This window comes from Leuresthes tenuis, unplaced genomic scaffold, assembly GCF_036924035.1.
Source record: "Leuresthes tenuis unplaced genomic scaffold, fLeuTen1.0.hap1 SCAF_10, whole genome shotgun sequence".
Taxonomy (NCBI): Eukaryota; Metazoa; Chordata; class Actinopteri; order Atheriniformes; family Atherinopsidae; genus Leuresthes; species Leuresthes tenuis.
In genome coordinates this window covers 12,253,497-12,270,017 of record NW_027325364.1, presented here as the reverse complement: position 1 = coordinate 12,270,017, position 16,521 = coordinate 12,253,497, and the positions used below count along the sequence as shown (strand labels likewise).

Here is a 16,521-nt window from a genome sequence, read left to right as displayed (position 1 = left end):
AAGCAGGGAGCTGACTTGTCAATGTGCTTTCCAGCTGTTGGAACATTAAAGCAGCTGTATTGGGAAGCTGGTTGAATGTGTTGCACACGTGTAGCAAATGGTTGTGTTTTAAGTGTAGGATTATAATCATATTGTTTGTTGGGCTTTGTGGTGTAGGGGTTTAAACACAATGGTATGTAATAAATCACACATTCTCTCGACTGAAGTCATTTTACAAGATGGCTGTTAGAAAAGTTTAAACACTAACAGAAAGTTTGGGTACCGTGCTTCATCTAATGCCATCTAATCTAATTATTATTACTGACTCATTTCTCGATTGCTTTTTAGATGAATCATTTTACTAATAAAAGTCAGATGGCAGTGAAAGCTCTAAGATATTTTCTATTGTAAGAGCAGGAACACTGGTATCACATAAAGGCATGTGGGGCTTCTTTTTTTTTAACGCCTGATTCTCAAAAAAAGAAGAACAAATCCTGTCTTAAAGATCTGGACAATAATCAGATATAGTTACTCAAATAAATATTAATGTTTTTGGGGTTTTTTTGTCTTTGTTTGTCTCATGTGAAGCAGCAGATCTACTTTCAAAGCAGTCTCATATCAGATTGTAAAAGCTACATTTTTCCACAGTGCAAAACGTCGCAGTTTCATTGTAAATGCTCAAAAATTGTAGAATTAAAACGCTTTCTTGGTCTCAAAATGTTATATGCCTACATCTGCCTTTCAAAATAGCAACATACCCACATTTTATATGACAAGAAAGTGAAATAACTACTTTTTCAAAGCTGAAAAACATTGCATTATTACATATGTGCATCTTTTTTTGTACATAGTCCCATTCTTACATTTTGCATTATGTGAAACATTCTCAAATGAGATATTACACATGGTGGTGATATACTTTCAAGAAAGGGATCCAAATTCAAGTCCGAGTCTTCATCAACAGCTTTTTGCTTTGCAACTTTGGTCTCAATCTGAGTTAGACATGAAAAATACATGTTTAGGTTTATATATTAATAATAATATGGATAGAGATTTGAATAAAAAAGACATGCTTACGCATGTTCATGCTTATTTAAAATATATATTGTAAGGGGTTTGCATTATGTCACCTGACTGCTTCCCTATCCAAAACAACAGGTAACAATAACCCATCCCACAATTTTTGGGTCCTTTTTGTGACACTACATTGTTTGCTCATGTGGACAAATGTATCTATTACAATTTTTCTTGTGTGACTAGACTGCTTCTTCACACAGCATAGCAGATGCACATTTTCTGTTTCTGCTAGAGGGAGAAAGAGAAATCACTCAGCTCACAGGGATGACCAGTTCTGGTATTGATTTAGCAGAAGCAGTTATAAGGGGATTTTCTCAAACAAAAAGAGAGAAAGAGCAATCGTTTGATGTTTCAGCAGACGAGTCTATCACATTAAATATAGCCAAAGCTGTGCTGTCCAACTGATCATACCTGACCATAAACATTAACTGGACTGACTCTACACAACACATTGGCTCTTTAATTGAGATCAATTTCTGCCTGAGGACTTAGACACACACACTTAATGCCAACTTAAAATTCCTACAGTCTGGCCTGTGGATATAATAATCATTTGCTGGCTCTTGCACATCCCAGTAAATAATGTCTGTTTAAAACAGGCACAGTTATTGTATCGCATTTCACACTTTGACATATGGAAATAAAACAGAAACCCTGTAGTCCTGTGGTATTTAATTTGCCTGACATTTTCTACAATTATTGCAATTAGAATAATTGAAATATACAGCAGGCATCCACATCGATGCAGCTATTTTTACTGTACCCATCTCATTGATGCAATGGGTGGCATCACACAACAGAGCACATCTAAAAGAGCAGTGTGTGCCCCCACCCAAAACATGTGTTTCAAAACAGTTGCTCGATACAAAACGATTTTCAGGCTCTTGTGCTGTGCCACTCTACATGTTACACTACATTTGTCAGGGCACTGCACAGGAGCCTGTAAGGCAAGCCTAATATTTTCTGAGTCAGTTCTCCACTCTGCTTTTATTTTTTGGAGGACTTTTCTTGTTTCCAAGGCTACCTAGCCTACCCCTCCGTCCCGCCTTCGCTGACTGGCTGTTGGTCTCTTCACGCCCCATAAGCACCTCATTTAAAAAAATCTTGGAATCAGGCATATCAAAGCAACATTACCACCTAAAAATACACCCTCATGAATGCTAATATTTAGTTATGTTTGAACTCTTCTACAACATCTAAAACCACCTAATCAGCCGTAGACAGAGTAAGGACTCAGTTTACCTCCAAGACAACCTTTTTGGCTTAAATACCCCTTCATGTTTTCTCCTATTATGTATCTTTATCCATGATAAAATAGCTCATATTGAGCGATACATTTCCCAAATTTGAAGTCTTTCTTGTCTCAAGTTTTTGCTATACCTTAAATGGAGCAAATTCGTGAATGTGTATGTGTTTTAGGATGGGGGATACTCTTTGCTATGTGTGTCCTTGCGTGACTGTGTAAGGGTCAACTCCTGGGTCAGTTAAAATCATTCATCTGTGAGTGATTATGGTTCACTTCTAATACGGCTCATAATTACACACATACATTGTTCTCACTCTTGAGGAAATCAGTCAAACCCCATTTGAGGAACTCTAGTTCTCCAGAGCAGAACAATGCGATTAGACTGTGGGAACATGATCAAACACCTGAAATATGAATTCAGAACATCATACTGCACAAACAAGTCACAACTAGCTGATAGGTGTGTTTATTCACGTTGCTTTTATACATGTTCCTTTTTCGCAGATAAGGGAATCAGGAATCTATACCAAATCACAACACAGTAGTCTCAGACCAACATCTGGCATACACACTCACATTAGCCTTTTATCTCACCGTACACTTCTCTCTACCTTCTGCCATCATCACCCAGTCTGCCCTCTGGCATCAGGCATAATTGCACATGATGTTTGATTAAACAGGGCCTCGTGTGCGTTAAAAACTTGTGAACCGTAATGGCAGCTGCTAATAGGAGGTCATCAGCATGTGTGTGTGTGTGTGTGAGTGAGGAAGCAAGTGTGTGCATGAGCAAGCATTTGCATGCATTTTCTTCCCCTTTATGGTCCCTGGATGACAAGTGCTTCTGAAATGGAGATATGGTTATTTGACCCGGGGCATCAAGCTGAGAGAAGTAGAAAGGCAGAACATGAGAGGCTGAGAAAACAAGGAATGGGATGTGTGTGTGTGCATTATTTTTTTTAAAAACCCTTTTCTTTTTAAATCCCATCTTTTCTTTTGCTTTAGGGTCTATGGGTATCCTTCACTTGGCTCTATCCTGCTCCTTCGTCTTGCTCTCTTACTGCCTTTCTAGTCTTGTAATGTACATCTTTGTCTCTGCTTCTTTCTCTTCCACTTAAAATCTTTCCTCCCTTTGCTCCTCTCAGACCCATGAGTCTCTTTGCATTTTATTTCACAGCAGTGTCAAACCAGCAGTTTGAAACTTCTAATTTCTTACTTCTACTTCTACATGAGTCTTGGGGAATGTGTGCACGCATATACACTTGCAGTACTTGCTTCTATCGTTTGTGTGCCGTGTCAGAGGCCCTGCCCCTCCCTGTCCTCTGTCACTGGAGAGCTTGCGTGGCTCTACAACATTTCAGTTCAAATTAAATCACAAAGATGAGTCGTCCCTGTTTTTTTTTTGTTTTTTTTTTCACTTCCTTTCCAACGATTCCTCCACCCCTCCTCCCCAATCTGGCCCATTTTTTTTCTTTCAACCTTCACAAGGGAGGGAGAAAAAGAGACGAGAAAAAAAAAAGGGAAGGGGGCAGGAGGGGTTGGGGGGGTTTAGGTCAGAAAACAAATGAAAGCAGTGTTTTTGCACGCAATGCCACACACGAATACAGTTGGCTGTGCTTTCTACCTGGCATTCACTGCAGCTACCTCACGAGCCTCAAGCAAGCGCACACTCGTTTTTTCTATTGACTAATCTTGCTCTCCACCCTCTTCATCTGCATCCCTTCACCCTACCATGTAATCTCTGTTGTCCACTCCATCCAATTGCCTTGCTTCCCCTGTCTAAAAGAGTAAATCACAGCCTGGGAGAGATAATATTTTCGTTTGGTTGTATCAGACTGACAGCGTCTCAGACAGTTTTTCATCTGCTTACTGATGTTATTGTGAGTCCAATTGTGACAAGTATAAAATCACTCTCTGATGTGTGATGCTATGAAGATTTTGTTCACACTAGCTGTCAGATTCACGCAGTGGAAGAGACCTAAGCTTGCAAAGATATAGTATCATTGATAAACACTGAATCACACATGCTTAATGCATCCTGATAGGTTGTCAGGATTTGTTGCCTCTTTCCATTGTTGTAAGGAGAATAATGATCATGAAGCCTAATACATAATTCCTCAGTATTACAACAGAAAAGGTCTTGCTTGTCATTCAAGGCCACAAGGGCTTAAGGCAGAGGCTTTTTATCTCTGGAGGCACAGTACTGTATAAGTGGTGAAACCAAAACCTGCACCTACGTTTCCATTTTGTCTCCTCTGAGCCGGGCAGCCAGCTCATGTCTTTTACTCAAATCCTTTTGTGCATACACATGTATTCACATTCTTTTAAAATGCAAAAAAGTCTGCTAATTTTATTACACAACAGCTGCCACAGGTCAGACACAGAACTGTCCACCACCTGTCACATGTGAACAATGGTGCACATGCAAATGCAAAGCCAGCACCCCCCACCCCACCCCACCCCCCCCATCCCCACCCCCCAAAAGAAAGAAAAAATACAGCAAAAAAACTGTTGTTATTATAATTTAGTGTTAGACTCCTGTAAGTTGTTTCGCTAAATAATGCAATATTGTCTTACATAGCTTTCCTCTATGCAATTTGTCTGCTGAGTTTGATAATTTGTCTCTGGTATTACCACCTCCAACATGATATGACAGACATGGATAAAATCGAGGTCAAACCTTTCAGAAAAATAGTTAATAAACTTAGCATCAACATTTCTTTTCAGAGGTGTTCTTGTTGCTCTGTCTTTTGTACTGATGAAATAGTCTCTTTGAAATGCTCACATCATCTCCTGTGAATTATGATTTTTTTTTCTTGGCATGAGGGAATGGAATGTTAAGGATCATCACTTTGATTGACACTAAAAAATTGTATTAACTCTCTAATGGATGACATCAAAGCTTGGAAGATCACTTGTCCACTAAAACATTTAACATCAGATAGATAGATAGATAGATAGATAGATAGATAGATAGATAGATAGATAGATAGACAGATAGACAGATAGATAGATAGATAGATAGACAGACAGACAGATATGAACAAAATCTGAAACACATTTCCCAAAAAACAAGACAAAGATTTCACAAAGGATGAGAGCACTGCCTCAAAAATCCTCTTGTAACTGAAAACAGCAGTGTTTTCAGTCATCCTGTTGGGTTTCCTGCTTTTGTGCTTTTAGTTTTTAAAATTCTTTCTCTAATCAATCCACATGTTTATTCCGTCAGATCTTGTTGTATTAACAAACCCTTTCATATGCACAGTGGAAACAACATATGAAAAACACAATACCCCAAAAGCATTGTTTGGGATTTCATGCTTAGAAAAGGCAAAACGTTTCACTGCATGAAGGCTGGTTATCTTTACTTTGTGTACGACTTCGGTAAGCAAATGTTAATCTGCTGCCATGCTGCAGTACAGCTGTGATCATACTGGGCATTATCATCAGAAAGGAGCTCAAAGCTCTGCTGTGTTTTGGCACAGACTTCTCTGCCTGTTAAATGTCATCTCTTAGAGCTTTTAGCACCACAAGCAAAATGTATCCACCTGAATCTGTATTGGAACAGGGGCGGGGAACTGTCAAAACTAGAGCAGCAAGGCTTTACCACAGGGGGACCCATGCAGAAATTAATTAGGCTTTCTCTTGGTCATAACAGCTTCATCTGCAACACTTGATGTGTGTTCCATGCTCTAAAAGAATGGCTCAAGTGGTTTAATTACTGGTTTTGTAGTCGTGATTACTAAATTAGAGAGTGGAAGGCCTATTGTGGAGAACAAGAACACGAACATGGCCTACATCAGTGATGGGAGTAATAAAAAAAATAAGAGCTTCACTTGTGGATCAATACCATAACATGAAATGGTGCTTTTTTATGAATAACTTAAACTTAAAGATTTCAAGAAAAAGCATTTTGGTATAGGATAGAAACACATAATAAACTCCCTGTTTACCCTCGGGAAATATAGACTATATTCTAAGATATGAGACCGATACATAGCTGTGTTATGTTGCTGATTTTGCAGCTCCCTGCTTAATATATTTTACGTTGTGTTGTCTCTGTCTCTTTCAGTGGGATGAGGTCAGTGTCCTGGACGACCGAGGGAAGCTCATACGAACCTTTGAGGTCTGTAATGTGAACCAAAACCCTCGTCTGCAGGACAACTGGTTGGCAACGCCTTTCCTGTACCGCCACTCAGCTCCACGAGTGTTTGTGACGCTACGTTTCTCTGTTCGCGACTGCGCCAGTTTGCGTACACCGTCACCCACCTGTCGAGAGACGCTCACCCTGTACTACAAACAGGCCGACTCCCAGACAGAGCTGATGAGGACCTGGGTGGCTGAGGTGAGGTTGAACATGAATAGTTTACTTCATAAATCAAGAAAAATTTCCTCAGTCTATTGGTTGATTTGTTATGACGCATTCCACATGTGCTACAGCACTCACGCCGCAGAGGTTCGATTTCTGTGGTCTATTTTCTGACAATCAGTATAATACTACCACTTATCCCTCTAATGGCATTTCCAGAACTCCCAAAAACCCTTGTAAAATCAGGTACCAGAATGCAAACACATTTGTCCGGTCGTAACAGTTCTCTTGTTTGTTTTGTATGACAAGACAAGAACTAAAAATAGTCTTGCACTACAATCAGACAACATAAGTCCACACTGCTCTTTCCTGCAGAAACACAGCTGCCATGCTGCAGTTGTGTCCTGGTTGGCAACAGATGTGGAACAAGTTGATGTGAAGGCAGAAATGACAGCATTCATAGTAGGCAATGAGTAGAGGTTTTTCTTTGATTTAAATTTAATTGAAATTTGCTTGATAGAGAGAGGGGAGTGACATGCAGCAAAGGGCCATCTGTGCTGAGGAGTTTTAGAGTCTGTACATGGGGTGCAGGGTTGCTCAGCTGGTTGAGTAAAGTAACCCCCCACCCCACCCCCACCCTTCACGTAGAGCATGATATTACAGCATAGCCCGCCACCGAATCCTCATACGAAATGTGTAATACTGAGCTTTGCCTGTTAAGTATGTCATTATATTTTATGTAAGTAGTGAGCTCTGTTGGAGAGGAATACCCTTTAAACTTATTTTGCTGGTTGTTCAAGCACATTTATTTTTGCGTATTGTCTCAAGGTTTTTTCTCATTTTTTTGCCGTATGCCACAGCTTTGGATAACAAATAAAAATGAAAGGAAAAAGGAAGAATCTTGTTTGTGTTACACCCCCTCACTGATCCTGACCGCTGTGAAGTCACAGCCTGGAGTTTCGCTCATAGGCTGGCTACCGCCACACACTAGCTTGACCTTTGTGTATCAAAAGGGCAGACACTGCTCACTAAGCAATAATATTTCTTCATATATATAAATCTTCAGAATCTCAGCCAGAGAACAAATCACAATGGCTTTACTACAGCAGAAATGACTTGACACAGAACAGGGCTGCATGCTTGTACAGTGATGGCTTTTTTTTTAGTAGCATCACCAACACATGCTTCTTCAGAATTTTAATCATATTTAACTAAAATGATAAGACAGTTTTGGGAATTTCTTAAACTGTGAAACATCACAGTGTTAAGAAAGGGAGACAAGTCATTTCTTTAAATCAGGGTTGTTTTTTTATCTCTTAAGATTTTTAAGTCTTAAGATTATGGGCTTATGAGTGAAAGAGTACGCTTGAGCTCTGTGACCTGAATAAATGCAACCAAAAGGGCACATGTTGGAGATAGACACTGATAGACTTATGTTGCACCATGCCTGCCCAAGCGGAGTATTTGATACTAGTAGCAATACTTACACCAGTAACTACTAGCTGTTGCTTACAGATAAATATTTAGCTGAACTAACTAATCACGAAAAAAACAATGTTGGCATGTTAAATCTTTTCTGATAGGATTGCCCGGCAAGAAATTTGAAGTTAAAAGGTAACATTTATCAAAAATAACACAGTATTAACAAACCTAAAGTACAACAAATTGTGCTGATGATTTTAGAAATATATTAATAACCTTGATTAGTGTAATCAGATATTTCCAATCAATAAAACATCACTGACTGCACTTCTCCATTCATTAATTAATGATCAGGTAAAACATGTTTACTAGTTGCTTACAAAATAAGTTAAATACATTTGGTAATAACTGGCAGTAACTATGTTTAAGTCTGAGATACAGCGTTTGGATTTCCAAAGCAAAGTAGTTCTTGTCTGTTTCATTGGCGAGTCACTAAGAAATTAGCTGTTGGGAATTAAATTGGTCCAGACTTTTAACAAGAAAAAGAAGCTTTAGTGTTGGCCTCTCTCCATTGACTTCCTGTTCATTTCAGGATCAATTAACATTTGATTGCTGGTTTTTCAGGCTCTTAATGGTCTGGCACCAGCTTGTCTAGAGGATTTGTTGCGTATTTATGCTCCAGCTTGAACACTGAGGTCAACAAACCAGATACTCCTAGATATTCCAAGATCTAAACACAAAAACAAAGGCAATTGCACCTTTAAAGTGGCTGCTTTGAGACTACTTTTAGTCCTTTTAAAAAAAAATAAAAAATTTTCCTAAAAAAAAAAAAAAAGTTGATTTACTGCATTTTTATGAATCTTTTATTGCTCTTAATTTGTTTATTCTTGTTGGACAGGGCTTTGATGCAACTTTTATTTTGTTGTAAAAGAGCTTTGTGAAATAAAACTGACGTTGGCATCGATGCACAAACTTAATATTAGCGTTACAAACAAGGAATTTAAGTCATGGATTGAGTTTAATACTCTTCCTATTGCACAGACTATGCGAGAGGTAGACACTGATTAATCAGTGTCTGGCCACAGCTTAAATACACAAGTGTAATTTCCTTCCTTTTTTAGTTAATTCATTTTTTGTCATGACTCGAGGCACAGTAGCTTCAGACGGAATCAATAAACTCATTATTAGGGATTCATTGCTGTTTGCATCAAAACAGCAAAACCTCTCATTGTCGCTTGACAAGGTCTAATTGTATAATCACCCTGATTGGCGAAGAAAAGCTGCTACCTCTTCAGACCTCTGCTGATGAGACGCACAGGCTAAACGTGTCAGTGTGGTCTCCATAAATGTCATTTCAATCCCACTAATTAACATCAATAAGATGCAAAATGAAAACGTCACACCTGCTTCAAACACCTCCCTGAACCTCACGTGCCGTCTGAGAAAACTACCTCCGTCCGTGTATGATTTATTTATCTGATCATTTAGTTTAGTTATTGAGTGTTTTTCTGGGTCATTCTGAGCTACCGCGTCTGAACTGCCTGAGCTACATGAGCAGCCACAGTCGCGGTGGGGGGGTTGCAGTATTTGTATACACAAACGTGTTTCTCCTCAGGGAAGTTAAATGCTTTTTAAAAATGCAAATCAAACTCTGACGAGGAATCAGAAGAGAGTCATAAAGGCGTAGGAAGCAGTGCTGCACTGAAAGTCTCGGCAAGGAGTTGAACACAAAGCGCCATCAAGACCTCCACAGATCTAAGTCACCCTTTACACTGCTCATTAAGCTTCTTAATAGTATGAATATGCCAAGAAAAACACATCATAACTTTCATCTCATATTCACTCTTCTTTTCTTGAAGATTTACTGAATATTACTGTATATTTCCAGTCCTATCTCCAAAATCATCCTTTGTCTTTCAGTGTCCATCCTGATATCCATATTTACTTCTTTCCTTTCTGTCGACCTCTTTCTTGCTGTGCTATTTTGTTCTCCTTTGACCACTGATTATTTTGCTTCCTCTGTGTTTTGTCCACTACGTTTTTTTCTCAGCCAAACAGCAAGGAAAAGGACACGAGGGAGGGCTGGGTGAAGATCGACACGATTGCCGCTGACAAGAGTTTTTCCAAGGTGGAGCCCAGTTCACCTCACCAGTACCAACCCAACAGATACAGCCGTATCAATGTTAAAACACGCAGCTTTGCCCCACTCACACGCAAAGGGTAATCATCTCTGGGATACGTTTTGCTTTCCATGTTTTTCCAGCACCACTGCTCCCTGGGGTGTGAATGTTCTCGGCCTCACATCTGACCTTTGTTTCAGATTTGTCTTGGCCATCGTTGACAGTGGAGCTTGTGTTTCTCTCATGGGTGTGTCTGTCTTCTATCGGCGTTGTCCAGCCACCAGCCTCTACTTGGCATCCTACCCGGCGACTCCTTCAGGTGTAGAGCCAACTGCCCTTGTGCCTGTGACGGGGACATGTGTCCCTCACAGTAAAGCACAGGGAGGCAACCTGCCTCGCATGCACTGCAATGCTGAAGGAGAGTGGATGGTGCCTGTTGGAGGATGTGTGTGTGACGAAGGCTATGAGCCGAATATCAACGGATCCGCCTGCTTGGGTGAGTCTGGGGAATTACGTTTCAAAAATGAAAAGTCACAGATTTATGAAAAGTAGATTTCCTAAAATAACCGCAGCAGAAGCTGAGCAATCCTTCTAGCCCTCTGAATAGGTCAGGCATAAGCACATAGTTTGACATTTAGGGAAACAGTTTTATTGAAGTCTCTACTCCTTGCTAAAAATCATGATTTCATAACAATAAATGTTCAACTTTTGTTGTAACACTTTTCTGTTTTTATACAGATTAATCAATAGAGATAAAATGTGGAAATAGCTGACCTTTATTTTTCTGGTATATATATTTCTCAAGCCTGTGAAGTTGTTTCCACTAATTTCCAGTAAATCAGTGACCGGATGACTGGTAATTGTTATTTCATGTAATCAGATAAAACTCTAAGCAAAAAATATAAAATTCACTGTGGCATTTCATACTCTGCATGCTATAAAGTGAAGAAGGACACGTCCCTGTAATGCCATCACACATGCCTGATTATAATGAAGTGCCAAAACAACTGAATGTAACAGCTCAACATCCAGAGCTGATGTCCTTTTGAAAGCTTGTTTTTAAGGGGAATCAAAAGTTTAGTAATATTGAGATTATATCTATCTGTGGTTTGCAGGGAAATTAAATTTGCAACACTTTACTCAAGTGACTGAGTTGTTCAGAATCGGTCTGCTTATTGGCTTCCCTGCACTGCAGTCATACATGGGAAGAACAATCTCTGGATGTTTGTGAATGCAGCAATGCTCTCTTTTATGATGGTAAAATAAACATAATTCATATGAACTAAATTACTGACTGTGGCCTCGTCAGCAAAATCACCTCTCACCATCTTGATCCAACCTGCTCTTTCTGATAAACTCTTACATCTCAAACTCCATGCTCACTGCTTTATTTCTGCACGATCTCCAGATAATATGCATGACATCATGTTTGTTTTTTTTCTGTTGATTTGAAAAAGTCTTCCCAGACGGGTAAAAGACATCCCACGTCTGTTCTCTCGACGCAGTATTTTTGTTTAACAGTCTAAATGTGTTTCAAAGGGCTGAGCTCGCTTAAACTAAGATTTCCATTAGCTGTCAGTCAACGGTTTTGGCCAACCTTAACCTACTGTTACTTTTCTCCTTTGGATTTCCGTAGAAAAGAAGCCACTGGATCAATACTGAAAGGAACAGCTGTCACTCTGGTAGACGACTGTCTTTGATAGGAAGACCACAAGCAGTCGAGGGAAGGCAGGCAGGTCAGGGTGGAATGAGCTGAGGAGATAAATAGCATCTTATTATATATATATTGATAACTTACAGTTAAAGTGCTATAAATGAAACAAAAGGAGAAAAGATGCATATGAGAGAGTCCACAGTTGAGAGCCAGACAGATAGTACTGAGGTCAGCGATAGCAAAACTGGTCAAAGAGCAAACTTCTCAAAGAGGGTGTAAGTAGGAGCAAAAAAAGATGAAAAATTTGAGAGGCGTCCAGACGAACCGGCAGGGATATACGTAGAAAGCAGGAGGGAGGGAGGAAGAGACGGAGAGAACCATAGTGAGAGGGCTGTGACACATTTAGGTCATGGCGATGTAATGGCCACTCGTCTGTGAACAAGTGACAGAAAGCGGAGGGGGGAGGAGAGAAGGACGAGGGCAGAATGAAAGATAAGAGGATGCAAGTTAATGACTTAAAGAACTGAGCAGACGAAAAAAATTCAACGGCATGAAGGCAAAAGAGTGAAAGGTTGTGTGAGTCTTTTTGTGTGAATGTAAGAGTATGTTGCTGCGATGCTGATGTTCACCCTGCCCACATACATGTGAGGGCTCAGGATGTTAGGATTACAGTCAAAACCTGCATTCTCAAAGGAATTTGAGTGGGCTTAATTGCTCAAGTCTAACTAATGGCAGCACAGTTAATCCTCTATCCTGCCAAGTCAGCTGTGAAATGTGTTCATGTTCTTTTGCATTACATCTGCACTCGGCCTGCCACTTGCGTTTCTCTGGATTTGATTGATATCTACTGACAAGTCACCCCTCAAAACTGCTCGCCTGCCAGAGCAAAAACTTCCAGACTGTTCGATGAATGATCTAACAGGTTTCCGCCCACGCGGCTCCTGCTTTTTGTTCCAACTCGCGTTTGATTATGTTTTGCTGATGACTTCACTGACTAATGATGTGAATGGGCATCATTACTTTGTTGTCCTCTCTGACTCCCTGACAAAGATGAAAAAAGAGGCAGATGGTTAACTGGCAATGCAGTCATCAAAGATTATCAACACTACCCGATACTTCTTCCCATTGGAAAGCAGAGCACCAAACTTTATCCATTTGAACAATTTGTTGTTGTTTGAATTAGCATGAAAGTCTTTTCATTACGCTTTGAACTTTAGTTAGAGGCTGTAATTACACAAAGTGTTCATAGTCTTTTAACAGGTGAGCACATTCAGCACAGCAGAAGAGCACAGTTGACTGGCATTTACTTATTGTAAGATTTTAAGCACATAAAATAGGTGTTTTTTATATTATGTGACTTTATTTAATCATTTAGATTAACCTAGTTGCTATTTAAGTAAACTGTAAATTATTGCTGTTTGATACCCATATGAGACACTCAGCTCAGTGTTCGCACCCTCAAACAAGACTAAATTTTTAATGGACAGAAAAGGAATCCAAAGCCTACATCTGAGTCTCATGCGCACATTAATATCAGTTAAATGATTGCTTTACTACATCCAGCTGTAATACTATTTTATTCTTAATAATATGATAATTAGCTTGCGTTTAACATTGTAGATGGTGATGTAGTTCTCTAGAAGAATCTCATCAAACTATCAGCTGGACTGCTAATCATTTTTGTTGATAGTAACTGCCAGCTGATGAGTTGTCATGACTTTGTTGAATCATCAATTTCCCTCCAGCTTTACCATCAGTTCAAAGATTTCACTTACACGCTAACATGTATTCTGGGTTGACTGGTGAATATTTACGTGCAGATTTTCATCCTGAGGCTCCGGGAAAATTACTCTACCCTTCCATTATTGTCAGCTTGGGGGTGCTACTCTGAAGGTTCAGGAACTTTTTGTGTGCCGCTTGCAATGTTGAATATTTCAGCAACTCTTCTGCCATTTCACAGTGTTGATGATAGCAGATGAAACATTATTTGCCCCTTTCAAGTCCAGCGTTTTGTGCTTTTGGATGTTGTTTTGTTTCGCTCATCTCTTTTTCTGTGTTGTATCAGTGACTCCATTTATAAAGTTGAAAAGCCTGACTGACAGCAGCACAACTTGAATCTCCTCTGTTAGTGCAGCGTCTGCCCCTTTATTGGGTGTCATTGTCTTATAGTAGTCTTTTTCATTTGTTATCACTACTGGACTGGAATAGAGCAGTTTGTTTTACAGGACTTTGGGCTGAAAGACGGCGTTTGAGATTGTTTTTTTTTTTTTTTACATTTTCTTAATTTCCCAGCTCTGAATACTGTAATTTTCTTAAAAGGATGTTGTATGTGAACAAGCAGCTCTGATGAAGCTACTGGAAGCTTTGTTACAATTAGAAGATGCTGAATATTGAGTTGTAAATCTCAACCCGTCTGCTTTTTTCATCTATCTGCTCAGTTTTAAGATACTGGAAAACATGATGAAACTATTTTAATTGTTTCTTTTTTTTTATTCAATCTTTATTTATACAATAAATCTGATTGAGACACTGAGACAATGAGATATAGAGGTACCTGTTTAAAGCAAACATACAATTTAAAAATTTAAATGAAATTGAATTAGATTAAATGTGGAAATATTCTATTTATCCCAAAAAGGAAATAATATTGTTCCAAACATTTTAATTATGGTTGAAATTGGTTAAGAATAAATAAATACTTATAATTGTAAATACATTACATACAACTTTTTAATAAAAAATATCAGGTGCTACAAGAAAGTACTAAAAGCAGGAATTAGCTTTCAAGGATGCCTTTTCTATCTTCCTTAACATAAAATAAAAAATAATTCTCATTGAAATCAAGCTAGACCGCTTCAGATCAAGTCCAGGTATGGTCCAAGTAGAAGGTGCAGAATAAGAAAAGGCCTTTTATTCACTCTGTATACACAAGGGGAACAGTGAAGGTACGAAGGACTGCAAGCAAAGGTTATGATGACTGCTCTTTCTGCGTGACATGTAAGAAGATAAATGTGCTGGCAGCAGACCAAGGATGGATTTGTAAATGAAATTGCACCAGCACAAAAGTCTACATAGGATTCAAAGGACGATGACCAGATAACCAGAGAGTATCAAACACAATATTGAGTTAGGGGTTTTCAGCCTGTTGTTAACCTCAGTGCTCTCTGATAAACAGCATCCAATATCGACAGAGAGTTGATGGCAGCATTCAAGTAGAAAATGTCACCATAATCAATAAGAGGTTTAAACGAAAAAGAATAGAAGCAACAAGCCTTAACCTGGCATTGAATGAAAAACCCAGTTAAGTTTAGATTTCTTACAGAGGTGTTCTGTGTGGGAGTTTTAAGATAGATTTATTTATAACTTTACTGTATTTTCTTACTTAGTTTCTTTTACAGTAAAGTAAGATGTCCTATAAAGAAAGTGCTCAGTTTCTTGAATTTGCCACACTTAAAAGGAACTGTTTGAATGAATGTTTAATAGGATAAAAGTTCCGGTTGATCTATCACATGCACGACTCAATTATTCTAATATCACACTTAACAAAACATTTGGGCTTATGATGAACTGAGAATCCAAGTAAAACATCAGACACCTACAAAAGACACAGCCGGCATTTTGTCAAGCAGACATCAAAAGATCATTCTTTAATTATTCATAAAACTGTTTATCACAAAGCTCACTTAAAAGGACATCCGGCTTCTGTCTGATAAGTGTGACATTCAGAATCCAATTCTGGATGAAAACCTGTCTTCTGTGTTTTGTATACGATAAGGACAGAAATAGAAGATTGTTGCAGCAGCTGCTTCTTTTTCTACCAAACAGCATAAGGGAAGTTTTCCCTTTTAATTTTGCATCTAACGAAATAAGAGAACAGGCTGAGACATGACTGAGCATAAGACACGATTACACCTTTCCAGCCAAACATGAAACAGTCTTTTAATTTTAGGCTTCCTGAGCTGATCCAAGCTGTCCGTGCATCGTTCTCAGACAGGCTCCTTATGTTTGATTCCCTTTAAGCCACTGTCGAGGATTTGGGGCAAAGATTAGTCCCAAATGCTCAAATGGGTCTCAAGTTTATTTGGTGCCTTGTCTGGTGTGCAACTGTTCCCCTACCCCAGTGAAATATTCCACAAGTAAGATTGTTCTGATTTGTCAAGCAGAGCAGTCAGTCGTCATAAAAATCCCAACGTATCCTTGGGCAAAATTAGGTTGTTTGGTCGGAGGAAGAGGTTAAAGTGCAATATTCTGAACATGATGCGTGACTCTGTTCTGGTCTCAAACAGGCACTTTTCACCATATGTCATCGATGTCTCACTCAAAGCATAGATTTCTGCTGAGACTGAACATGTGCAAGCATGCGTTTGTGATTTTAAAATTCACCGGCTTTTCCAGTACATCAATAAAGGTCACGCTTTAGACCAAAGTCCTGCTGTGTTAAATAATCAGTGATGTAAGTGATCAATGTTGGCAGGACCCCACTGATGGATGTTGCCAGGCAGAGATAATAGATCAACTTGAACATGCACAGCCACACAATCAATCGCATTTGGAGGATTTTATTGAGCGTGTTGGAGCATCCCCATAAGCCCTTCGATGATTACTTCTTTTTTCATGAGTCTTAATTCTCCCATTTGATTACCAAATGATGCTTCATAGAAATTGCACCAAACCAAAAGTGTCATTTTCATGGAGAGATGCTTTTAAACACAACATG

The 16,521-nt window shown here is 39.1% G+C and overlaps 1 protein-coding gene across 2 annotated transcripts in view; it reads left to right on the top strand.

The window, feature by feature from the left end:
- The window catches only part of ephb6 (eph receptor B6), a 45,221-nt gene that overhangs the window by 11,193 nt on the left and 17,507 nt on the right, over positions 1 to 16,521 (top strand). For both annotated transcript variants that reach the window (XM_072394067.1, XM_072394066.1), the window contains exons 3-5: positions 6,372 to 6,644; positions 10,081 to 10,250; positions 10,351 to 10,646. In XM_072394067.1, coding sequence (XP_072250168.1) covers positions 6,372 to 6,644; positions 10,081 to 10,250; positions 10,351 to 10,646 — 739 coding nt within the window. The remainder of the gene's footprint in view (positions 1 to 6,371; positions 6,645 to 10,080; positions 10,251 to 10,350; positions 10,647 to 16,521) is intronic.